The sequence below is a fragment of the Lacerta agilis genome, chromosome 12 (genome assembly GCF_009819535.1).
Source record: "Lacerta agilis isolate rLacAgi1 chromosome 12, rLacAgi1.pri, whole genome shotgun sequence".
Taxonomy (NCBI): domain Eukaryota; kingdom Metazoa; phylum Chordata; class Lepidosauria; order Squamata; family Lacertidae; genus Lacerta; species Lacerta agilis.
Genome location: NC_046323.1, coordinates 30,217,072 through 30,242,512, shown reverse-complemented (window position 1 = coordinate 30,242,512; position 25,441 = coordinate 30,217,072). Strand labels below are relative to the sequence as shown.

The 25,441-nt window shown below is 44.6% G+C and overlaps 1 protein-coding gene and 1 long non-coding RNA gene across 2 annotated transcripts in view; one reads left to right on the top strand and one right to left on the bottom strand.

Annotated features, from left to right (window-relative positions):
- The window catches only part of COL1A2 (collagen type I alpha 2 chain), a 65,602-nt gene that overhangs the window by 32,595 nt on the left and 7,566 nt on the right, over positions 1–25,441 (top strand). Inside the window, exons 22-45 of the mRNA XM_033164934.1 lie at positions 72–125; positions 259–357; positions 1,252–1,305; positions 2,484–2,582; positions 3,118–3,171; positions 3,573–3,626; positions 3,912–3,965; positions 5,287–5,340; positions 6,288–6,332; positions 7,450–7,548; positions 9,162–9,269; positions 11,929–11,982; positions 12,430–12,483; positions 15,595–15,648; positions 15,770–15,823; positions 15,922–16,029; positions 17,327–17,380; positions 17,476–17,529; positions 18,637–18,798; positions 20,321–20,428; positions 21,311–21,418; positions 22,670–22,723; positions 22,988–23,095; positions 25,001–25,054. Coding sequence (XP_033020825.1) covers positions 72–125; positions 259–357; positions 1,252–1,305; positions 2,484–2,582; positions 3,118–3,171; positions 3,573–3,626; positions 3,912–3,965; positions 5,287–5,340; positions 6,288–6,332; positions 7,450–7,548; positions 9,162–9,269; positions 11,929–11,982; positions 12,430–12,483; positions 15,595–15,648; positions 15,770–15,823; positions 15,922–16,029; positions 17,327–17,380; positions 17,476–17,529; positions 18,637–18,798; positions 20,321–20,428; positions 21,311–21,418; positions 22,670–22,723; positions 22,988–23,095; positions 25,001–25,054 — 1,800 coding nt within the window. The remainder of the gene's footprint in view (positions 1–71; positions 126–258; positions 358–1,251; positions 1,306–2,483; positions 2,583–3,117; positions 3,172–3,572; positions 3,627–3,911; positions 3,966–5,286; positions 5,341–6,287; positions 6,333–7,449; positions 7,549–9,161; positions 9,270–11,928; positions 11,983–12,429; positions 12,484–15,594; positions 15,649–15,769; positions 15,824–15,921; positions 16,030–17,326; positions 17,381–17,475; positions 17,530–18,636; positions 18,799–20,320; positions 20,429–21,310; positions 21,419–22,669; positions 22,724–22,987; positions 23,096–25,000; positions 25,055–25,441) is intronic.
- Positions 13,072–15,330, bottom strand: LOC117055427. The gene is made up of 3 exons (XR_004427633.1): positions 15,234–15,330; positions 14,198–14,200; positions 13,072–13,088 (listed from the first exon to the last, which is right to left on the bottom strand). It is a non-coding gene; the product is annotated as an uncharacterized LOC117055427 (long non-coding RNA).

Here is a 25,441-nt window from a genome sequence, read left to right as displayed (position 1 = left end):
TTCCTTTGCCTGTTGGCTAAAACTCTCTCTTCTTTTCTGACCAGATATTTGTGTGCTCTTTTCCTTCCTAGGGTGTTCCTGGATCTCGTGGTCTGCCTGGATCTGATGGCAGAGCTGGTGTTATGGTAAGCTACCTTCTTCTTCGTCTGCTACTGCTGCTGCTGCTGCTGCTTTTGTTGTTTTTTAAAAGGAATGTTCTTCCTGCCATAGTTGCTCCCTCTCATTGGAGCCGGTTGTGGGTTTGTTTCTCCTCTGTAGGGAGCTGTTGGCAATCGTGGTGCTACTGGTGCTGCTGGTGCGAAAGGTCCCAATGGTGATTCTGGACGCCCCGGTGAACCTGGTCTCATGGGTGCAAGAGTAAGTATCAAGGGTGAGGGTGAGGATTGTGTGACGTTGCAAGGCAACAGCATCCAAATAAATAGAGGGTTTCCCCTCTGCCTCCCATAATGCTTGCATTTTAAAATGGTCCATTTTAAAAATGCAGTATGATTTATGGTGATGGTTAGTAGTAGTGTTTGGTCATGAGAACTTGATATTCAGCACTATATTCAGCTCTCATGACCACATTGTGAGATTATTCGTATTCCCATTATACAGATATGAAACTGAGGCTGCAGTGGACATTTTGGGTTGCACCCCTATCCTAACTTTCCTGGGGTTAAGCACAATGAGCTTAGGTAATGTGCAGCCCTATACATACCTGCTTAATAAACATGTCTAGGGTTGCACTGTGATTTGGGAGTAAATCCCAATGAGTTCAATATGGACATTTCCCTTAAACATGGATTTAATTGGTAGATAGACTGATCTGTCAATCACTTGTTACTACTTACAGTCTGCATCAATTTCTGTCGTGTTCATTGATAAATCAGTTCCATCCCATTTCTCCGTTAATCTGTTTAAAAAGTCCAGCTGGTCCAAGAGGTGAACCTGGCAGTGCGCATTTTATCCTAAAACAAGCATTTCAATATGCTTTTTTTGAGCCAAAACTGCAAAATTTGGAGAAGCGCTAAATTGGAAGGTAATTACAATCTGTTCCACGTTGCTGGGTTGAAAATGAGGCCCGTTCCCTTAAAAATGCAGGCCAGACCAAACTCTCCTCCATCCCTAATAGCAGCAAGCCTTTATACTATATTTGTGCATATATTTAAGTGCTGGGTGTCTGAAAGAGGGAGGGAGGAGGAATTCTTACATTCCTGTTTGAAATAAGCCCCAAAGATGATACTCAGATGAAACGTCTGTGCTTTTTAGGGTCTCCCTGGTCAATCTGGAAGCCCAGGCCCTGCTGGCAAAGAAGGTCTTGCTGTAAGTAGCCCACACTTTACCCTACAAATATATCATTTTTTAATGTAGATTTTAGTTAACAGTTATAGACTTATAAGTAATGTCCACAGCTGTGTTCTATAACATTTTTATCCTGCTTAGCCTGGTGTCACGGTGCTCCCTAGGCAAAGGAATGCACATGGTAGATTGCTAACACAATATTGTCAAAAGTGGACACTTACAGTAGTTTCTATCGTTCCAGATACCCACACACAGCAGTCTAGGGTCCAGGCAGCTATTCCTTGGTCTGTGATCTATGGAGCAGTTGCAGCAACAGGGGGGCACTCCCTCTCCACCAGTTTATGTGCCTTCCCCCTGAAGGGCTGCATCCACACAGCCTGAGACTACGTCTGCCTAGAAGTTGTCTCTGCTCTTCCCTCTTCAATCCCCTCCTGGTTCTGGGAGACAGTGGTGAAAGAGAGGGTGGAGCAGCACACAGCACACACAGCCCCTCACTTGCCCAACCTGCTTCTTCCTTCGCTTCTTCCAACCCATCCTGTGCTCCACCCTCCAGCTCTGAAGCATCCCCTGCCTCTGACTGTTGCCTCCTCACTGGTACAGTTCACTGGTCCCCCTTCCCAGGTGCACACTTATCAGCATCCTGCAAGTCCCTGAGCAATTTTCTCAAGAGATCATTGGTGAGCCCAGAGTCTGAGCCTGGGACATTCCCATGTTCATAGCCGTTCTGCCATCCCAGGCCCAACTACCTGCCAGTTTAGGAAATCATCACTGTGGTGTCTGTTGAACCTTGTCTATTGATTCAGCTCTGCACAGGTGCTGGTTTGTTAAAATGGTTTCACAGAAGCTTCCAGACAGGCCTCTGAACACAGGCCTGCAGCAGGACTTCTCCCTTTCCAGTTTTCCTCAACCAGGTCAGGTGTCTTCCAGATGTTGTTGGACTACAGCTCCCATCATCCACAGCCAACATGGCCAATGGTCTTGGGAGTTGGGAATCCAGTAACATCAGGCTGAGGAAGCCTGTTTTAGATCTGGGAAGAAAAAGAGGGTGAGTCTAGAGGCTGGGTTGCATCGTGATATTGATATGTAATGTATTGATATGCAATATAGATATAATGTCTTCATTGGAAGTGTGCTGCTCTCAGTGGAGGTTAATCAATATACCCAGGATAAAATCAATGTGGTTTGTTTCCCTCCTCTAGGGTCTGCCTGGTGCTGATGGTAGAGCTGGCCCAATTGGTCCCGCTGGTCCAAGAGGTGAACCTGGCATCATCGGATTCCCAGGACCTAAAGGTCCCAATGTAAGTGCAATGGAGCTTGGGGGGTACCACCATATAACAGCCTGGTAGCACGAGCAATTGTCTGCAACGCCAACTTCGTGTCCTCATGCTAATCTTTCTGGTAACCCAGCAACAAATACCAGAGTGATGGCACTACAGTGGTAGTGTAAGGTTACAGTCCATATCAATGCCCTGCCCAGATTTGGGGTCGGGGGGAAGGTCCTCAGGCACAATGCCCTTAGTGGAGGACCTGCTGGCTTCCCAGGGAGAGAACAACTCCTTCTCATGCTTCCTGCCATCACTGGGACGGGGGGTTTGTGAGCAAACAAGTGGGAACCATAAGTAGGAGGGGCAGCAAATCTAGTTCTCATTGGCCAGGGTAGGGACTTCAACAGGTACCCATTCATGCCCCCTGCCCCCCAGCACTGACTCCAGTCTCAGAGAGCACAAGTGGGTCTTCGGAAATAGAAGAGATGCATCAGCCCAAATAAAGGAACTTGAGCGTAGTTGATGTTTGTTCTAATCTTGTTTTCATTTTCTTTTCTTTCTGCCATAGGGTGAGCCTGGCAAACCTGGTGACAGAGGTCATGTTGGCGTTTCTGGCCAACGGGTATGTGCAACTATCTTATGTCCCAATGAACATGCCTTAGTTAAGAGAGCAGGATTTGTACAGGAATGGCCAACCTCTAAGAGAGGGCTATACTACCCGTCTACCTGTCTGTTATCTTCCATTTTTAATGCAAAGGAAACAGGTTTGTTTGCTTTTTGTGTGTGTGGAGCAACTCTACCACGTGTGCAAGCAAGGAATGTGTATGTGTATGTGTACACATGCCATAAGTTAGCTTCTACATGCTACCAATGTTCAAAGTCATTGGATTACATCTCATGGGGGGAACACCTCGTTCATTAAATAGATAGTCAGCTAAAGTGATGCCATTTTATTTTTGGGAAAATAACAAACATGATGTATATTGTCCATATCTTACGTAACTCATCCCTCTGTTATTGTAGGGTGCTCCTGGTCCTGAGGGAAATAACGGCGCTCAAGGTCCAATTGGTGTTGTCGTAAGTACATGATCATCATTGTTAACCTTTGACACAAACACAGAGTTCCACTTCCTGTGTCTGCCCATTATTGTCTGCCCATTAACTTAAATGGAGGGCGCTGAACTTCATGTGCCTTTCTTTGGGTAGTTTTGCAGGGGGGGAGTTGACTATTTCATTGTGGCCATTGAAGTTCCTTGATTTTAATACGGGGGGGGGGGGGAGTCGGGGGGGGAGCTGTCTAGCCATGCTTGCACTCCAAAGGCATTGGATGTTTATTTTTAATCCGTCTTTTAATTCCTCTAGGGCAACCCTGGTGCTAAAGGTGAAACTGGCCCAGCTGGTGCTCCTGGCTTCCAAGTAAGTGGTGGTGGTGAGGATGATGATAATACAAATACTGTTATTTAACAAGTGCTTGAAACGTTTTAAGCACTGTATGTACATTAAAATATAAGAGGGTCTGTGTGCACAGGTTTACAATCTAATAAACACAGCAGAAAAGGGAAAAGGAATGGGAAGGGATGAGGAAAACAAGGATTGGAGCAGCTGCTCCTTCAGTGGCTGATAGGTGGGGTTATGTTGCTCTCCCCATTGCAGTGATGCTCCTGGGAGGCAGCCTCTCAGTGGCCTTGGTGTCCTGGTCAAGGTCAGAGGCCAAAATTTGCCTCCCTTGCTCTCCTTAAACAAATATGGTCTTTCTTACTAGCTAATGTTAATGCAGATTTTGCACTGTTTGTGGTTGGAAACTGCGCTAAGAGCAAATGATCAGAAGCATTTCAGTATGTCTTGGCTTGCACAATGCACAGAGTATAAATGTGTTTAGCGCATGAAAACAGGAGTGGTAGATAATTTGGACTGGTTTAAGCCACATCTTTCTTAAGAATCTCTTAATGTGGTCTTGCAAGGAGTTGTCTTGCACATGGCTTAGTTTTCATATAAGGGAGTCATCCTGAAAATCTGTGTAACGCACTTCAGTGAAGGAAAGAGCTGTTTTAAAATCTGAGGCTTGCCACTCAAATTACAATAATAAGTTGGTTTGGGCAGAGAACAGCGATAGTAATCCATAGGTGTTTCAGTCCATGTGGATTTTGCACAGGCAACTCCCCATTTCAGGGCATGCGTGACTGCGCACAGGAACCCAGAAGTGGGACGCAAAGGGGCAAAAACGGCCCTAAAAGAGTGCGGAAGTGGCAAAAATAGCATAAAAACAGCATCTAGCAATCCCACGAGCCTTTGCAAGTGGAAGCCCAGGAGCCATTGCAGGGACCTTTGTTTGAGGCCTGTGGAGAGTTTGAGCAAGGAGGTTGGGAGGGTGTTTGCAGGCTTTTTCAATTGTGCTCCCAACACACGCGATTTTACTTAAACACACGGGTGCCTCGCGGCATAACCCCCTCATAAACGGGAAGTTGCCTTCACAGAATATCCCGTGTTCAGTCCCCAGCATCTGCAGAGGGGACTGGGAATGTCCCCTGCCTGAAACCTGGGAGAGCTTCTGCCAGTATAAACACTGGACAACACTGAGTCCGCGTCCTGTGTTCCTGTGTCTTGAACGAAGCCTGTGAGCCCTCCCATTTTAGATTGCGTTTACCAATACTTTTGCGCAGGCTCACCTGTAACTTTTCATAATGCATGAAAGGATGGTGGGTTGTTGATGATTGACATCTGTTTCTTTTCATTTTAGGGCCTTCCAGGTCCCTCAGGCCCAGTTGGTGAAGCTGGCAAACCAGGCGAAAGGGTAATTGAACACAATACATTTATGGATAAGATGTGTGTTTCCCCCCCCCCCCCCAAACCACACAAATGCAGTGCCCCGAATTTTGGTAGAGTAACAGAGAGAAAGTCTGTGCCTGTCTAACCACAGTGAGAGAAATCCTGCTGCCCATCTGCCATACACAGGTGTCCAATGTGGCTGGGAGAAAATCAGGTCGGCACACTTCCTCTAAAGAGGCATGAGGGAATGACTCTGGCTCCCTTGTGTCTCTTATAGGGACAAGCTCCATAGCAGTGCCTGTGCTGTCGTTCTAGCAGCCGCCCTTTACATTTTCCCTGGTGTAACCATAAGGCAACATGGTCAGTGCTTACAACACGCTGTCACAATATTTTGGCATGGTTTGTCTGATAATCCCCTCTCAAACCAAGGGGAAGTTAAAGTGATTCAGTGTACCTGCCCTGTGTTGCTCCAGCCAACTGGACATCCTTGGCTCCTTTGGGTATGGATAACACAATGCGCAGCATGGAAACCACTCCTGTAAAAACAACAACAACAACAACAACAACAACAACCACAACCACATTTTACCCTTAGAAATATGGCCACTTAATCGGTTAAACTGGTAGGTTCCCTCCCCCTCTTCGTGTGAATACACACAGATTTAAAATATATGTCGTGTTTGTTGATCATCGGTCGGTGTTTTTATCTCACCATTACTCCAATGGTGGTGTGCATGGCTGGTCCCTTCCTCATCCTCACAACAACCCTGTGAGGTTGTTTGCCAGCCTGAGAGAGAGAATGAGAATGAACACAACAACAGAGTCAAATTCTCTCTTGTGGCTTGAGCCCTACATTCTGCTGTACCACAGTTTTGAGATCAAAACCCTTTTTATCTCAGTGGATTGAAATAACCTCAGTAAGGAAAACATGTTCAAAGTTAAGCATAACCTGTCTCTCTCTTTTGTGCATAGGGTCTTCATGGTGATTTTGGTCCTGCTGGTCCTGCTGGTCCAAGAGTAAGTTTATTTTTCACTGTGCTTTGCTTTGTTCCTAAAGTCTGCAATACCTGCCTTTGAACTAAGAAAGATGTGAAGTGTGCATGCACACGAAAGCTCATACCAAGAACAAACTTAGTTGGTCTCTAAGGTGCTACTGGAAAGAATTTTTTATTTTGCTTTAAGAAAGATGTGTTCAGAATACCCTTGAATAACCACTGCTACTGGAGTGGGTTTCTGTTTGGGAGAAAGTACCACAGCTCAGTGGTAACACACATGCTCTGCGTGCAGAATTTCATAGGTGCAATCCCTGACATCTCCAGATCTGGCTGGGGAAGACTGCTGTCTGAACCCTGAAGGTTTGCTCCCAGTCAGAGTAGACACTACTGAGATAAATGGCTTGACTCTGTATAAGGCAGCTTCTTGGGTTCCTATGCTTCATCTCCATTGTAGAAGATTTCCCAAGGAGAAAGGCTCCCGTTTCTAGTCTTCCGCCTATAATACATGAAACCACATTTTCACCTTCTGAAGATTTTTACAGAAGACAGCAACACACATATTGAGATAATACGGTTAATGCTGCATCTGTTAAGTGTTGCTAATGTGTTCAGTGTCCAGTATAATTTATATATGCATGTATGGCATGCATAGCACACTATCAAATTGTATTTATAAAATATCGCATGAATATAGCATACATACATAAACTGCATAGGATATGCAGAGCTGCAAGTTGATGTCCTTATATTGACAGGGAGGAACTGAATTCTGGACCAAGAGATAAAGCCGAGTAAAGGGATAGTCTCCTAAGCACTCTGGCTCAGAAGTGAGTCCCATGGAAGCCAATGGGACTTCCTTCTGTCCCAGTGTCTTTGGAACTGGGCCGTCAATAATATGTGTGCATCTAGAGAGCAGCACTCTGAGTTCTTGTTTAGATGCAGGACTCCTGCAGAAGAGCAAGACCTGCCCTTAAGCCTAGATCCCATTCATCAGCTATGTATGAGCGAAGAAGCAAAAAATAGCATTTGTCGGTGGTACCACTAACATCTTCCAGGCTTCAGTGCTAAATGCTAAGCTTGCTATCAAAATTCAAGGCCTCTGGATTCCATTTAACTTCTTTCCCATCTGCTTCCTCCAGGGTGAGCGTGGTCTTCCAGGTCAAAGTGGTGCTGTAGGTCCTGTAGGTTCCATTGGAAGCCGTGGCCCATCTGGCCCACCAGGAACTGATGGTAACAAGGTAAGGCAAAAAGGGTGCTATTTTTCTGAAATCCTGGGGAGGGCAGTGTCATAGCCAGAGCCTGATGGCAGCCTTCCATATACATGTGTAGCATGTCAGCAGTCTGCTGCTTTGCTGCCTTTAAGATCTTGCATTATCGGCGAACGGTGCAGTGGTCACATAGGGGTATTTTTGGCTTAGGTATCAGTTGCTTGTCTTTGTTGTCAGAAGTGTAACTATTAAAAGAGGAACGAGCAACCTGCGAGCCTTCAGATGTTGTTGGACTGCAGCTTCCACCAGTCCCAGCCAGCAAGGCCAATTATCAGGGATAAAGGGAGTTGTAATCTAACATCTGAAGGGCCAGGTGCTCACCACCCTTGTTCTAGAAAGGCATCTGTGATACAGAGAACCCACCATAGGCAAACTCAAGAGCTTGTCAACATCATCAAGCCTGCTGTTGACCAAGTAGAAGCTTTTTATTTGCCATTAATAGGTGCTTTAGAACATCCTCTTAAATTTCAAATGAGGTTGTTGCGTAGGGGTTGGGTAGGATGCTGTTAGATGAACATGGCCTGGAGTCCTCATTACACATCTGGAGCTTGTCAGTCATGTGGTTTTGTCTAGATCAGGGATTGAGCTCTTCCTTTTCTTCTGCTTCTGTCTACTGGCATTGTTGCGGTTTCATGTATACTTACTAGTCCTGGTTTTAGGATGACACTTTCCACTGCAGCGTTTGTGATGAGGCAGAGTCCAGACATGTACAGGGATGCTCTGTGATTGATTTCTGTAATCTTCCACCCTGCCCTTTGATTCTGGATCTGGAGTCCTGGTCAACCTGTAATTTTTGGTTTCTCTGCCCCTTAATCAAATTGAGGGGTGGTAGCAGTCTACAGGGGTCTCCAGAAAAGTATTGCTAGTTGGCTATCAGGTTTCAAGCCCTGGATGTTGCTGCAGGGATGACAGAAAGCATGTGTCTGTATGCAATGTTTTGTAGATTTCTTAGAATCGTTGTTGGTAGGGACCGTGAGGGTAATCTAGTCCGACACCCTGCAATGCAGAAATCTTTCACCCAACGTGGGGCTTGAACCCATTACCCTGAGATGAAGAGTCTCATGCTGTACTGACTGAGCTATTCAGGGGTTGTTCCTAATCAGAGAAGACCCAATAAAAAGAATGGGCATAACCAGCTTAGGCCCATCAATGTCAATGGTGAGTATAGCTTAGTTAGATTCAACCCTTGGAAAATATAATTCACATGGTTCCTGGCATCCCTTGACACTGCCAAGATGCTAATGAAGTCAATCTCATATCGGGTTGATTTTGAACAACCAAAAGACATCCTCCAAATCGATCCATTTTAATCAGACCTATTCCATTTCTGCTTAGGATGTATTCAGCTGCTTTTACCTGCGTGCTTGGAGAATGGATTGTTTGAATGTCACATGATAAGAAACACCACCTCCACTCCTGGGCGGCTACTGCAGACAGTATTTTTCTGTACAGAGAACCCAGCAGTATTCAGAAATGCAGTACCTTTCAGAATACTAACAAACAGCTATTCGCAGGCAGTACAATGAAGCATGTGGCTCCTTTTCCCCTAGGGCTCTTGAAGATTTCTTTTCCTATTCTCCTAGGGTGAACCTGGTGCCGCTGGTGCTGCTGGTACCCCAGGCCCAGCTGGTCCTAGTGGAATGCCTGGCGAGAGAGGTGTTGCTGGTGTCCCAGGAGGCAAAGGTGAAAAGGTAAGGACAATAAGAGGCAAGCTGATTCCTGACCAACAATTCATCACATCCGCAAAGTCGCCCCTGGTGTATTTTAATTGCAAGGTCTTCCTTGTAAGCTGATGACCCCAGGTTCAGTCCCTCAGTAGCTATAGTAATCAAGAGCCAGTGTGGTGTAGTGGTTAAGATTGGTAGACTTGTAATCTGGGGAACCGGGTTCGTGTCTCCACTCCTCCACATGCAGCTGCTGGGTGACCTTGGGCTAGTCACACTTCTCTGAAGTCTCTCAGCCCCACTCACCTCACAGAGTGTTTGTTGTGGGGGAGGAAGGGAAAGGAGAATGTTAGCCGCTTTGAGACTCCTTCGGGTAGTGATAAAGCGGGATATCAAATGCAAACTCTTCTTCTTCTTCTTCTAAGCACTTGTGCTGGAGTAGGAAGTCTTAGGCTCAGTTTTCCTGGCTTAGAACCATATGCAGCAAGACACTTGGAAACCACCTGTGTAATAAGTGATCCACAAGTTTAATTCTGTCAATTAATTTATTATTATTCTGGTTTAGTTTATCAAGCCCCAAAGTTGAGTACATATGTGAGTGAGACTGTGTTTTCCAGGGACGCTACATCATAGGCATCTGCAAGCAATTGGCTTAGTGGGGAATATGGTAATGGCAAGTGCTAAACACTTCCATTCCTGCCTACAAAAGCATGCCCTCTGCTGACTATATTTAAAATTCATTTCACAATGTTGTTCATGGTTTTTAAAATAAAAAAGATTAGGTGATCTTGAGGGAGCTAGCAATAATTATTTGATGAACTGAGTTCACTGGGAGGTATTTTGGGATGTGTTTGTAACATTCAACTCTCTTGTTAGTGTGGATCCAGTTTCTTTTCCATCTGCAGAAGACACAACTTAGAGGATTTTTATCTCCACTGGCAACCCAGAGCATTGGTAGTTGCAAAGGGGGAGAAAATAAAGAAGCGACAGACATGAAAGATGAAAATAAGGAAATAATGTTTAATTAGCTCTTGATCATCTAAAAAAGCAAAACCCTTGAAGGAAAAATGCTCTGGGGGTTAGGAAGTTGGATGCTTTCTGCTTTTCTTTTTCTGTATGAATTTCAGCAAGGACTGAAAGTTCTGTATAGCTCCACCAGGAAATGTGGTATATCTGCACAAGGTCAAAGTAGAAGGAGATGGAGAAAGCATCTTAACTATTGAAGGTTTCACTAATTGATGATGTAATCATCTAGGGAGGGACAAAGCTTCCCCCTCCTGCTAGTACATGCAGGCCCAAAACCATTATTTTGTGGGGGGGGGAACAGCTACCCATTGTTACGCTCTTGGTTTCATTCGTTCTGTGTCTAATCCATCTCCTTCCAGTAAGGGCCCATTATATAGACTGGGAATCAGTAGCCTGTGTCCTCCAGATGTTGTTGGACTCCAGACCTAGTCTGCATAGCCAGTGATCAGAGACACTGGGATATCGAGTCCAAAATCTGGTGGGCCACAAGAACAGATTGACAGATGGAGAGAGACCAGTGAAATGAGTGATTTGTGGGTAGTGGCTCGTCCCCTTGGACCTCCAGTCCTCTGTACAATGTTAAAACATTGTAGTAGCAGGAGAGGACAAGGTTATAGGGTGTGTGTGGCACTGGCCATAAATGGTTCCCCAAAAGAAGCAGCCTCCAGTCAATCAATTTTTTAAGGAGGTACTAAATGGCTGTTTTATCACTTGGGTCTACTCTGTTGGTGAACGCAAAGCAGAGTAACTTGCTCTGCCTCTTCAGGGATTATGACTTTTCGTCTAGGTTTCTTTCTGAAGTTTAGACTTCCTGATTACGGTCGGGCTTCCCCCAACAACCAATAATCAAATCAAATACGCAGTTCCCGTGTAAAGAAAGCTCTAAATCCTTAGTTAACCTGCAGGTAACAGCTTCTAGAGTGATTGTGAAGTTAGTATTCAATGGCAATAATCACACGCGGGGGTGTCATTGGGTGGATTATTGCGAGTAGGTAACAGACAAGGCAGTGCAGGATATAGCTGAATTGCCAACAGAAATGTCCTTAAAATCCCATTTAAGATTCATTTGTGTCAGTCCCATTGCTAAGTTTTAAGAACCATTGCCACATAAAGCACACATCCCTCCCAGTCAGTTAAACCAGTGGTTTGCAACCAGTGTGCGGTGACACCCTGGGGTGCCTTGAATGATGGCCGGGGTGCCGCGGGCAACACTAGCCTCTGTCTCTCTTTCCTTCCCTCCCTCCTCTGATTCCGTCTCAGGTCTCTGCCTGCCAAAGGCTTGCACAGCTGTTTGTTGCAGCAGCCCCGGCTACAAGCTCCCCAGGCAAATGGTGCCTCTGGGGCTGGCCAGGGGGTGCTTCCCAGGCCCCTGTGGGGCAGTGTGAGGAGGCACCTCTCTTTGGGGTGGGGGGCAGCTCAGAGATCAGGGGTGGCGGCAGCAGCTGCCCAGAGGACTCCCAAGGAGAGGGAGGAGGGCTAAGGGAACACTTCACAACAGGGGGTGTTGGAGAAAGGGTGAGGGGCTGTCGGCTCCTGAGCTCCACAGGGGTGCCACAGAAAGAATGTAGTTGGTCAAGGGAGCCGTGAACTCAAAAAGGTTGAAAACCTCTGAATTAGACAGTGAGACTCCGAATTCATGCTGTGTCCCGCTTCATTTCAGGGTCCAACAGGCTTCAGAGGAGAAGCCGGAACTTCAGGAAGAGATGGTTCACGGGTATGTAGACTTCTTAAATTGCTTTATTTCCCAGGAGCCAAGCATTCAGTCCTTTTAGTAATCAAGAGGGGGGGAGAAAAATAAATGGATTTAGGTCCCAATACATAGCCCATTAATTCTGCACCCAGACCCTTAACCTTCAGTGATATTAGCCTGAAGAAAGTTTCAAAAGTAAATGAGAGATCACTGAAGCTCTTCAAAATACGTCACCAATATTATTAAGGAAGTTAATGCAACTTGTTTGGACAACTATTACATTGATTTCTGATGCTGGATTAAAAAAACTAAAAAACTAAAAACAATACAAAACCTTTTTCAAAAACAAAAACTAAATGTGTTGTTTTTTTTTCATTTGTGCAATTATCCATAGCTTTCTTCTGGTGTGGGTTTAACATGGGGAGAAAAAGCACCCCAGGAAAAACATGTAATTCTGCTTGATTTTTTCAGGGTATTCCTGGTGCAGTTGGTGCTCCTGGCCCTGCTGGAAGTACTGGTGAAAGGGTAAGTGGCAGACTTTTCAGCTACTTAGTAGGCTTGCATTTAGTATGGGAAGAAGCCCATAGCTCAGTGGTATAACATGTGTTTTACGTGTAAAAGTCCCGGGTTCAATGCGTCTCCAGGTAGAGCTAGAGAAAGACTCCTGCCTGAAACCCTTGATCACAGAATCCCTGGATCAGAATCATACAATTGTAGAGTTGAAAGGTACCACGAGGACCATCTAGTCCAACCCCTTGCAATGCAGGGATCTTTTGGCCAATGTGGGGGTTGAACCCACGGCCCTGAGATCAAGAATCTAATGCTCTACCAACTGAGCTATCTCCTGGCTGTCAATGTGGACAGTATTGAGCTAGATGGACCAATCTAGTGGTATAAGGCAGCTTCTCATGGGTGAGATTCACCCCTCCAATGTTACAGCATTCAAATAAAACACAATGGGAAAAATATCAAGATGTTTGTTTGTTTGAAAGCATTTATAATCCACTTTATTTTTAAAATATCTTAGTGGTAGGGAAAAGTTACACACAACAGAGAAAGTAAAACAATACCTAAAGTGCAGTCCTACGCATTGGGTCTTATCCTATTTTTTCCTTATTCCCTGTGCTTTTCTTTCTTTTAAAAAAATGTTTAGGGGTACTCTCATTTTGACTCAAGAAAATCAACATTTTTTGGTTCAAATCTGGAAAAATAAATACAGTAAATGGACAAAAGTACAAAGATTCACAAAATGTTTAGGGGTATGCGTACCCACCCACCCACCCCCCAGCAAAAAGCGCTGCTTATTCCTATAGCATTTCTTCCTGCCCAAAGAGCCTCCTAGTAATTATCTTATTCACCAACTGTGGTTATTAATAGTCCCATTTTACAGATGGAGAAATGAACATAAATGGCATGCCCATAAGAACACAGCCAGCCGAAGGTTGAGCGAAGATTTGAATCCAGTTTTTCTTTGTCTTCGCCAAATATGCTATCTGCTAAGCCAGGGATGGAGAACCTGTGGCCCTCCAGAAGTCCTTGGACTCCAACTCCCATCAACCTGAACCATCATGGTCAGGGATGATGGGATCTGTAGTCCAAAAATATCTGGAGGGCCACAGGTTCCTCATTCTTGCACTAGGCCCAGCTGACTCAACTCTAACACTGCAATCCTGCACACGTCTACACAGGAGTGAGTGCCATTGAGTTCAGTGGGTCTTGCTCCCAGATAAGTGGGTATAGGATTGCAGCCTAAATCATTGATCAGGGATAGAGAACCTGTCACCCTCCAGATATTTCTGAACTTCAGCTCCTATTATCTATCCCTGGCTGTGCTGGCTGAGGCTTTGCAACATCTTGAGGGCAACAGGGTCAACACCCTGGGCTTTAGATTAATCAATATTTATGCTCTCAGACTTTTCTACAGAAATTAGACTGCCTCCCTCCTTGTTGTCATTCCACCAGCAGGTGAATACCTTCCTATTCTAACAGGCTTTTAGGAACTGATTGTTTTTAAGGAAGGCGCTGGTGCTGTGTTGTTTTTTATTGTGGTTGTTATCTGTATTTTTAATAGATCTGTCCATCTAGTTTTAATTCTGTTAGTGTTTAATTGTTTTTTAATGGTTATCTTTTCTATGTTTTTAGCTCTTTCTATTTTATCTGTAAGCTGCCTTGAGTCCCAGTTTGGGGAAAAGGCAGGATTTTAATAATAATAATAATAATAATAAATAATTCAGAAAACTCCCTAAAGATGTCAATATTCCCCAGGAAATGAAATGGTTGAGGGAACATCCCTAGTAAAATATACGTGTCAACTGCCCTGGAAAAAACAGGACATCCTGTTTCCCCCCTTCGAGAGCACGGTGGCCATTTTGGGCACCTTGCTCTCATGCAATTTCAAGCGGAGGCTTGTAAGGACATTTGCCTGAACCCACTTAAAATTGAAGGCTTGAACAGTCCTTTTCATGATTTTATTTTATTTTTTCCCCTTCTTGGGTGATAAGTGTAGGCTGCATGGCTTTTTACCTGTGTCTGTATGGTTTTATATATGTTAAGATCTGCGGTCAAGACCAATGGCTGGAAATCGAATGAATGGTGTAACTGGTTCCATACGGTGCACCCAGAGAGATGTTATTGGGCTTACATTTTTCAAACAGCACCTTCCCCTGACACCAAGATCACAAGGCGAACAACTACCATTTTGTCATGGCGTAGGAGCCTTCAGTGCAAAGAACTCTTGCATATCCTTAACGTGGCACTTTGGATTCATGGCCATTATTTGATTGAAAAGAAGTTAAACGTGGTTTTAAAAATGTTGGAGGGAAAGGATTACATTTTAAAAGAAGGCATTGTGCCTACTCTGTTGTTGTTATTTACACACCCTTCACCCTAAGGTTCCAGGGTGGGTTACAACTAAAACACAACATTACTATTATATGTAATAATAGATCAGATCCGCTGAAATAAATGGACCCAAGTTCATCATGCCCATTGAGTTCAATGCACTGGTAGAAGGCCCTTAATATATCTGCCAAGCTGGGCTCCCTAACATAGTCTTAAAGCAGAGATGGGGAGGTGTGGCCCTCCAGATATTATTGGACTCCATCTCACATCAACCCAGACCATTCTTCCTGGGGTTGATGGGAGCCGGACAACATCTGGAGGGACACATTCTCACTATCTTTGTCTTAGAGGGAATGAGGAGTCTGGGCTGTACTTTAAGGGGACAGAACACATTTTTACAGGGCATAAATAGGACACCAATGGGTTCAACTTACCTTTCTGCCTCATATCCATTTAGAAAATGCAGTGAATGTGTTTTGCTCAGGATCTGGCAGATGAAATATGGCAAACTAGCCAAAAGTGCCTTGGGATGGATGGATGGATGGATGGATGGATGGATTAAACCCTTTTTTGTGGCTCGGCTCTCATGCCCAAGCCATTGGGAACAATTTGTTCTGAAGGCACCCTGCTGCAATGCACCTGCTCTCTTGCCTGTGGCACATGATGGTTTGAGTTGCATCAGTGGATCACCAAGAGGCTGATGGGCAGGTGCTTCTGCCTTCAGCCATGGACTTGCAGTAGAGGACGGCCTGGTGCATATCCTAGCAACACGAATCCTTTGTGTGTTTGTTTTAGGGTGAAGCCGGTTCCGCTGGCCCTGCTGGCCCTGCTGGTGCTCGTGGAAGTTCTGTAAGTAGTGGAATAATTTCTTTTAAAAGTGCGACATGAACAGGTTCTAGGAACCTTTGATATGAAATGGCGATTGGCTTTTCTCACTGGGATGTGTTTTGGTTCTCCTCCCCTTGCATAGGGTGAACGTGGTGAGGTTGGCCCCGCTGGTCCTCCTGGATTTGCCGGCCCTCCTGTAAGTATGAAGGGAAAGATTGGCTTTCACGTGGTTTTTAATAGTTTGGGGCTATAATGTATTCTGAGTAACATTTTCCCCCCTCTTTACTTTTTAAGGGTGCAGCTGGTCAGACTGGTGCTAAAGGTGAAAGAGGCCAGAGAGGACCTAAAGGAGAACAAGGCCCACAAGGTGTTGTTGGGTCTGTTGGCAACTCTGGCCCTGCTGTAAGTCAAATGAATTTTATATTAAACTCTCCTCACCTTCTGACCAAACCGTGTAGTCTCTTTGGATTGCATAGTGCTATATCCATAAATCCATTGCATAGCTGTGAAGCAGAATGCTTGTATGGTTCAAATCTAGAATTACTGTTTAGCTGATTTGTGAAGTGCCTAGGATCTTTCCCAAAGGGCAGGAACAAAGCATGCCATCCCCAAAGGGATGAAAATCTGGATTGCCTTCGGCACTACATTTGGAGGAATTCGGAGTTAGGTAAACCTTGCAGGGGTGGGGAATCTGTGGCCTTCCAGGTGTTGATGAACTCCAGCTCCAATCAACTCCTGCCAGCATGGCCAGTGGTCAGGAATGATGGGACTTGTATTCCAGCAGCAACTACGTGGTCCTTACTCCTTCCTTATAAGCTATTTTCAAAGAGTTAATATAATATATAAGTGCTATAGATTGGTGGTAAGGAACCAATACCAGTGGCCATCTTTCTGGGTAGATTGTGTATGTACAGTATTTCCAGAGGAGTTTTGACATACAGTAGTACTCCTGGTATATTACTGATAATCAAATTATCATAAACATTATCAAGTCATTGAATGAAGAGTAGTACTTTGAAGAGTATATGAGTACTGACTGAACTGAAATGACTGCTGGGAGGAGTAAAGAGAGAAGAAATGCTGTGGTGCAGTGAAACCAGCCGCCTTCATCTGTCCCAGCTGCAACAAAACATGTCTCTCCCATGTTGGTTTCTACAGCCACAGCAGGCACTGTAAATTCCCAACAGTTTGACTTTACCCCCAATGGCGCACTCCTCCATTGTCTCTCGAGACAGATGGGTGCCAACAACAACAACTGACTGAACATTGTAACTCGTATGTTAATTTTTCTGCCTGTGGTTGGTAGTATATGAACCACCACTGTTCTTAGAAAAATTATCTAAGGTAGTGGTAATGTCAACACACTTCAAAACCAAGTTAGCAACTTTGGGATGGTGTCCTGTCTGTGTTATAACTACTGTCACAAACTAGTGGTGTGTTGCTGGTCCACAAATCCCACCATCATCCCATAGCATTGGCCATTTGAGTCCCAACACCAACATCATCGGGAGGGCCACAGGTTCCCCATGCCTGCATTAGAGTATGAAATAGTGTTTGATCCTCCTTCCAATAAGTCAGTAGCATAGCTTTCATTAATTTTTAACTCCAGTCATGATCGAGCCAATATTTGACAGCTGGAACTTTGCAGTACAGTACTCTGCTTATCTTCATTTTTCCTACTCTTTCTTCTTGTATATAGGGTCCCATTGGCCCTGCTGGTCCCACTGGAGGTCGTGGTGATTCTGGTCCACCTGTAAGTCTAGAAACTTTTTATGTTGACGCTCCTACATCCACCCTCCTACTGGTCCTTGTAAATCCTAATCTCTTCATTTATCTCTCCCCCCCCAGGGTGTCACTGGTTTCCCTGGTGCTGCTGGAAGATCCGGACCCCCTGGCCCCGCTGTAAGTAGCCGCTGAGAACACTCCATCTGTAAATTTAAACAAGGTAGAATACATAAAGGGTCTGCTGCTTCTAATTCCTCTATGCAAAGAACGCCCTGGATAACTGGGGTTCTTTGGAACCCTGTTAACAGTTGTTCGAAAAGAAGATCTGAAGTAGTGGGCAAGCTTCTTTGAAAGTTATCCATCACTGCCAACCTTCTCGAGCAAATATGCAGCGATTGAATACATGACACAGTGACAATTGGGCTCAACAGGCCTGGCCAAAACCCTGGATTAGCAGAAGACTTATCTATACAGTGCATATGAATGAGTGAATGAATGAATGAATGAATGAATGAATGAATGAATGAATGAATGAATGTGACTAAGGAAGCTCATCTCTCCTTTACTCAAAGCAGCACTGGAAGAAGGGAATTTTGGTAGGAGGGTGCTTGACCCTTCTCCAACAGCCTCTTTTCATCTGAAATCCCCCTCCCTGAAATTGCTTTTCCACCCACAAATTTCCATACTACTTTTCATTCTCAAAAAATATTGCCTAAACCTTTGGCTGGAGAGAGGGAGATGGCAGGGAGGTTGGATTAACCAGCTTCCTGTAAAGTTACCGGGGAGTGGGGTGTAAGCATCCCTCCTCATTCTTTACTCCATATTGTCCCGTCCTGTCCTCCCTAACACTTGCTCTCAACTGAAGTGTGCTGCTGGAGTTCTCTTGTACACATTTGCATGCCATATGCTGCTGATCCTTGGCTAGAACATGCTCCAGAATCCTGCGCCATGTGTAAAGTTTCTATGGCAGAGCTCCTGGAATTCCTCAACTGGACAAGTTGGTGTGGAAAGTGTTCCCTTTGTATAGGAAACCTGAAAAACTCTGCTGTAGAAACCTCGATGAAAGGAGTCCATTGATTCCATGTGATTATCAGGAGCAAGCTTGTTGTAATCCTGCATGGTTAAAATCACCACCACCAAGATTAGTTGTTGTGGTTGTTGTTTTTTTATCACCAAGAATTTTTGTGATTTCTTTGCTATCTGGTTTAATATTTTGCTCTGTGAACTGGTTACACCAGCAATGTAACCATGTGCATTTATTTACCTGTCTTACTTTATCCCTAGGGTATCACTGGTCCCCCTGGCCCTCCTGGCCCAGCTGGCAAAGAAGGTATCAGAGGCCAACGTGGTGACACCGGTCCAGTTGGCCGTGCTGGTGAACCTGGTATTGTTGGGCCACCTGGATTCAGTGGAGAGAAAGGTCCAAGTGGAGAAAGTGGTGCTGCTGTAAGTTATCACAAATAATTCATTTTCCTTATCATTATTATTACCCATTGTTCAGCGAGGTAAAATTCAGAATTAGAAACGGTTCAGATCAGTCATGCCTGAACACCAGTTATTAGGCCTGCCTTCACCAACCTGGTGCCCTCCAGAACTACAACTCCCGTCAGTCCCCAGCCAGCACAGCGATGCTGCCTGGGGCTTATGGAAGTTCAGTCCATAACAGCTGGAGAGAGGCACAAGGTTGGCCAAGGCTGTGTTAGTCATTCTTGCTGTATTTCTCAGAAATACAGACATCAGCCAACACAGCCCATGAGTGTGTGTTCTTCAAAGCATATAGGAATCTCCCTTTTAAGTACGTGCAGACATAAACCTATTCATCAATACCATTCAGGTCTTCTGCTGGACAAGGCTTCTCTGAGTCCAGTTCTGCTTCTTTTTTTTACTCCATATGTCACTTTCTTCATGAGCTTTGCTGCTTTCAGTAGGACTACTTTCAGCAAGGTCCTATACAACCTTTACTTATTTGAAGTTGTTTTATTTATACGAGCCCATCCCTAAGTAGCAGGATGAAGTCAAGGATATATATAATCTTGATTTTCAATATTTAGGACTCCAGAATTCTGTGCATTGTGTGGAGTTTCAACCTTCCATGGTAGTCAGGGCAAGAATTCCACAAAATGTTTGGGCACAATGGATTGCCCATTGCACTGGATGATGATGTGGCTCATACCCCCAAATCTCTTGTGAATATCCTAAAAAGAGGGAAAATACATTTAAGTGAAGACTTTGGAAATATCTGTCCTTGCATCAAATAGTACAAAAGTATTCTAAGCTAAAAATTCTAAGCTAAATCTTTGTAGCCACTGGCTGAATTCACAACCATAAGGTCAATAGCCTTATTTGGACAATTTAAGGAAGGAATCAGTGCCTGTTACCAAAGGGCATCACTTGATAGAGGTGGGCAGGGAGGGAGCTGCACAGTTCTAGGTGGAGAATGGCTAGCATAACCCACCATGGATCAATGATGTCATTGGTCTACACCACCACTGAGAATTGCTAGTCATTCTCCAGGTGTGGCAACTGCAGCATGAAGCCCCACTTTCTGCTGGTTTCATTGGCCCTGCAAGTGGCAAATAATGAATATGTTTTGATTTGATTTGCTATTGAGGCCATTAGGCTTATTCTGGCATTGCCATGCATTCCCATTCCCAAACTTAAACAAGATAATATAATATAATAATAATTTATTATTTGTACCCCGCCCATCTGGCCGGGTCTCCCCAGCCACCCAGAAGATCTGAAACAGAATAAGGGTTTCAAGGCAAGGTACAGGTTGCCTGATTTGTCTTTAAGAAGGCTGGATAACCTTAATCTGAGTACATCAGAAGAGATATGTGCACTTCTGAGATCAAATTAAGTTGCCAAATGAGACGGGAAGAACCAGTTTCATTTATGTTACAAATTGGAAGTTTACTAGTCTGCAAATAGCATCTGAAAATTTTATTCTGCTCTTTTCTTGATGTAGGGTGCCCCTGGTTCCCCTGGTCCTCAAGGTATTCTTGGAGCTCCTGGTATCCTTGGTATTCCTGGCAGCAGAGGAGAACGTGGTCTTCCAGGCATTGCTGGGTCACTTGTGAGTACCATATCTGCCAAGTCTTCAGCTAGGTGGCGTATATGCTTTGTCTGGAATTAGGATGGTGAATGCTAAATTCAATGCTGAACTCTTGGTTTTTTAACCTGGAGGAGAAACACGGTGTAAAGTTGCTCCTTTGGAGTTGTGTGCTTCTGTCTCATGACTTGCTCCTACAAGTACATTGTGGCACTGTTTCATAGGATGTGCCATTGGGTACCAATGCTGGTGTGGGAGTTCAGCTGATGCCCTCAAGCTAGCTGCCTCCTGAGGGTGACTGTACCATTCTGGCAGGACATGTACCAGAAATCCCCTGAAGGAAGGTCCGGGATTGGCTGTTGCTTGGCAAGTGGAAACCTGTTATATGGTCCTGCCCTGTCAGCTGTTCAACCAATCACATTTTTGCCTTGGCAGTGGAAACTTTTGCTTGCACCGCCATAGCTGGAACAGACTCAGAAGTTTAGTCTGCACATGTATCATGAGCGAGAACTGCTTTCTGTTGAGCTGCATTATATAGGATGTCTGGTGTTGGGCAGGTAAAAACCTGGTTCAGGTGAAAAGGGAGTTTTCAGGCAGTGCTGACTGGTAGTACCTGCAAAGCCCATTTCAAAGTACTGTGCTAAATAGCACTTTGAAAGGGGCTTTTGGAGACCCCTACAGGCAAAAAAAAAAAAACCACCCTCACCTGGCATCATTGTGACATCAAACCTGGTCTACAGTCTGGGCTAAAAAGATTCCTCCACCCCTGCTGTAGAGCATCGTCTACTGGCATCTGCTGAAAGTTATATAGTAGTGAAATAATGAATGGGCAAATAGGATGTATTGAATATTTTGCTAGTTAAGTATACAAACAGCAATTAAATGTATCCCTGCTATTGTTTTTAGGGTGAGCCTGGACCCCTTGGTATTTCCGGTCCCCCAGGTGCCCGCGGCCCATCTGGTCCCGTGGGTTCCCCTGGTGTGAATGGTGCCCAGGGCGAAGCTGGACGTGATGTAAGTATACCTTTTTTGGTCATAACAGTGGGGGGAAATAGAGGTGGGGAAGGTGGAATCCTAAATTTTCAGCAGCATTTAAAATCACATTTGAAGGCTATTTAACACAGCTGTTTTTCTTTCGCACGAAGGTTTTTGTTTGTTTGAGATTTATTTTTTAATTCAGTGAAATGGAAGTGGGATCAGCGAGTGGGATCAGCGAATAGGATAGCAGTTGTAAAGTACTTTGCATGCTGAAGTGTGCTTTGGAAGTCATTGACAGCAATGCACTTGATCCTATAAAGTGATGCACCCCTGTGCTCCGCTAGCTGCCATTGCCACAATGACCATATTCAGACAATCATGTCTCAGCTTAATAAACTGAGGTCTGAACTGTACAGTTGGCCATTTTGTTCCTCACTTTGTCCGAGTGAGCAAACAAACCACTGACTATAATTTCCCATTTCATTTAGGCTTGAAAAATACAGTTAGCAGCTTTAGAGCAAGACAGTATATTAAGCCATGGTTTGGAGTTGGCTTAATATGATGTCTTGTTCCTTAGATGTTAGCCATATTTTCCTGATCTGTACAATCAGGAATGAAGTTTTCTGGGTGATGTATAATCATCTTCTTTTTTTCCCCCTCTCACCGTTAAGGGAAGAGTGAATGGGCTTCATGTGTGGCCAAAAGGCTCATTCATAATGTAGTTTATTAAGCTAATATATGATTATCCAAACTCGCCCATTGAGAATGTGGCTCCCTCGGCCTGAAAAGCAAGATAAGCGCTGTACCCCATAGTCTCCTTTTGATGGGACTTAACCGTTCGGGGTCCTTTGCCTTTTCTCCTTTTTTACCTGCATGTACACAATGAGGAAGAAATGATAACATGAAAAGATAAGAAAGGAGGGAGAATAAGATTTCCATTAAAATCACACAGTTCTCAGAACATTCCATTACTTTTGGTCTGATGAAATAAAGCTGTAATAAAATGAAATATATAAATAGAGTGCAAAAAAATGGATCAATGTTTTTCTATAATGTCTAAATTACTTAGGAAATCAGTGCAATCTAGAAATAAACTGAATCCATCCCTCTGAAATTTGGGGAGGAAATGATCACAAAGGAAGAATAAAGTGTGACAGATTATTTCACTTGTGGTTTGGAGCTGGGGGCAGGAGGGAGGTACAGAACATGCTGTCATTCCCCTGTCAGTAAAGTAAAGCTTTTTTTCCCATGTCGTGTGTGATGTTAAGATTATATTTTTCTTGACAGGGAAATCCAGGTAACGATGGTGCTCCAGGCCGTGATGGTGCTCCTGGTTACAAGGTAATCGCGTTTTCCCTTTCTCTAGGCAGAAGTGAGCCTGTGCTTCCTACAAGCTCATGCCTTTGTATATCTAAAGGTTTTCCATTTAGGGAAGTCTCCAGGTATTTAGTTGTATGTCGAGATTGATATGAAAGTTGTACAACTGGGCGGTGGACAATAGGGGGTGTGGGGTGTGTTGTTTTTCTTTTCTGCCTCTTTATTTTTAAAAAATGCAAATAAAAAAATTAAAGGTCTTCCATTTGTCCTTTGCCTTCATCTTTTCAGGGTGAACGTGGTGCTCCTGGCAACCCTGGCCCCTCTGGTGCTCTCGGTGCTCCTGGCCCCCATGGCTCTGTTGGCCCTGCTGGCAAACCTGGAAATCGTGGCGAACCTGTATGTGACCTCTATCCATTTCATAAAATCAAAAGTCAAATGTAATCTATCAGGGCTGTATCCGAGAGGCTTGGGCCCCAAGCCATCTTTATTGATTGCACCTTTCTCCTCCAAGGAGCTCAAGGTGGTGTGCATGGTTTTCCCTTTTCCTTGTTTAATACCCACAGCAACCCTGTGAGGTAGGTAAGGCTGAGAGGCAGCTGCTGGCCCAAGGTCACCCAGTGAGCTTCATTTCCTGGTGGAGATTTGAACCCCGGTCTCACAGGTCCTAGTCTGACACTGTAACCACTACACCACCAATGGGTGCTTCTTGCACTACAGGCAGTCTACCTGATGGCATTGAGAAGCTTGGCCAAAACCTTTAGGAAGGGGTGGGGTGGGATTCTATGCATTTAGTTGACCTGTTGTAGTTTTGTACTAGACTTAACTGCTTATTGAATGGGTTGGGTTTTAGATACCAGGCCAATGGGATTTGCTGCAGAATGTCACAGTGTGGACTGCTCCTGTCCAGTGTTGGCCAGCCATGCTGTCTTCTAGGGTACTCCATTGCACCTGCTTCCAGTGGGCACTTAGAATCGTGTAGCCACTGAGCATGCTCAGTCCTTATTAAGCCGGGTTTTTTATAGCGAGGGTGCATCTTAAATATTTTTGTACAAACCAGCACCTTCCTTTTCTCAGTGGCCCCATTTGGGTTGCTATGCTGTTGTCCATCACCAGCTGAGTTTGCTGAAGGGGTAATTTTGTTATTGCTGTGAGCCCTGAAGGCTTATCAAAGCGTGAGAAACGTTATCGTTGATGATGATGATGATGATGATATTTTGGTCTACGTTCAATGTCTGATCCCTAAAGCACACCCTCTCACCAGTCTACACGTGCACAATTCCCCTAACTACCATGCATCCCACCTGGTAATTTCCCCTTATATCCTGTCCAATACGAAGAATATTCTGTTCCTTGTATCAATAAGACTTCAATCTTCCAGCTTTTCTCTGACCTAAAATCTGGCCCTTGCACTTCTGTGTTGTGATGGGGGAAGGAATTACAGGTGTTAACCCCGAAGCTTTGTGAATAGTAGGATGGTGCTGTTCTTCCACCCCTGTTTTCTGCACAGTGGGTGCCCACTATTTGCCTGGGAGCCCTACTCTACTCAAAACTTGGCATAATGGCTAGTACCATCCTGTAAACTATGGCCAAGCCCTCCACTGTATCACTGAACATTCCACTACTGCCAATCCATTGTAAAAGAAAGCAACGGGGATCGCAGTACTCCTTCTTGATTCTCATTGAAGTGGTACCAGTGCACTTCCCATTTCGTCTCCAATGAATGAAGACAACCTGTTGTCAAGTGGCTGTGATCTGCCACATCACACACACACACACACACACACACACACACACACACCCCGTGGCATTAGTTCTCTGTACGGTTACACTTTTTGGCTCCCTTGAAACAGAAGTCCCTTTGCAACCAGACCTCCCAAAACAGGGCCTTCTGAAAATGCCACACATGCTCTTTCATTCCAGCAACCGTTTGCTGTAACTGGCTTTGGGTGTTCACTTCATGTCTGGTGAACAGGAAGTGCAAGTGACTAGAACTTTCAGTTCAGTGCGTTTCTTCGTAATGCCTGAACTATCCCCAGCTCTTCCCTTGGCTCTGTGTTGAGATGCATGTGCTTCCAATGAAGGAAGGGACAAAAACTACCTAAAGCCACACTTTGGGCATTGTGGCCAAAAGAAACGTGGAGGGCATGAAGTGTGAACCACTTGTGCTTCCTGTTCTCTTCCATATTATGAATGTATTGAGCCACCCATGGGTCATTCCTTTGTTGGGCAAGGAAAGGGAGCTTTGTCATCACAATCTACAGCGAGCAGCTTCTCTAACTGTGCTTTGTGTCACCATTTCAGGGTCCTGTTGGAATTGCTGGTCCTGCTGGTCCTGCTGGTGCAAGAGGTCTTTCTGTAAGTTTGGATTTTGTTTCGCTTCTGTAATTATGCCCTTTTGGTAAGAAGGCCCATGATGAGGGCAGGAATGGAGATCTGGGTTCTGAGAATCAGGCAGAAGATTGTATAGATCATGGGGAAATTTTGGCATGAGTAGGAAGTTTAGAATATGGTAGTGGTCTTTCTCTTTGTTTGGAAGATTTTAAGATTGCAATGGTGGGGTACCTAGCCTAACTCCCATTCCTTATGCGATTGAATTGTAAGCCCTTTGAGGACAAAGAGAACCCAAGTGTCGAGTGTAGTAATTTTGAGATGCAGGCTTATCAAAATGGACACAACCTGCTATGCGACTTAAGGCTGGATATAAGCAAAAACCAATTCTTAGGAAACTTTCTAGTCCTAAGC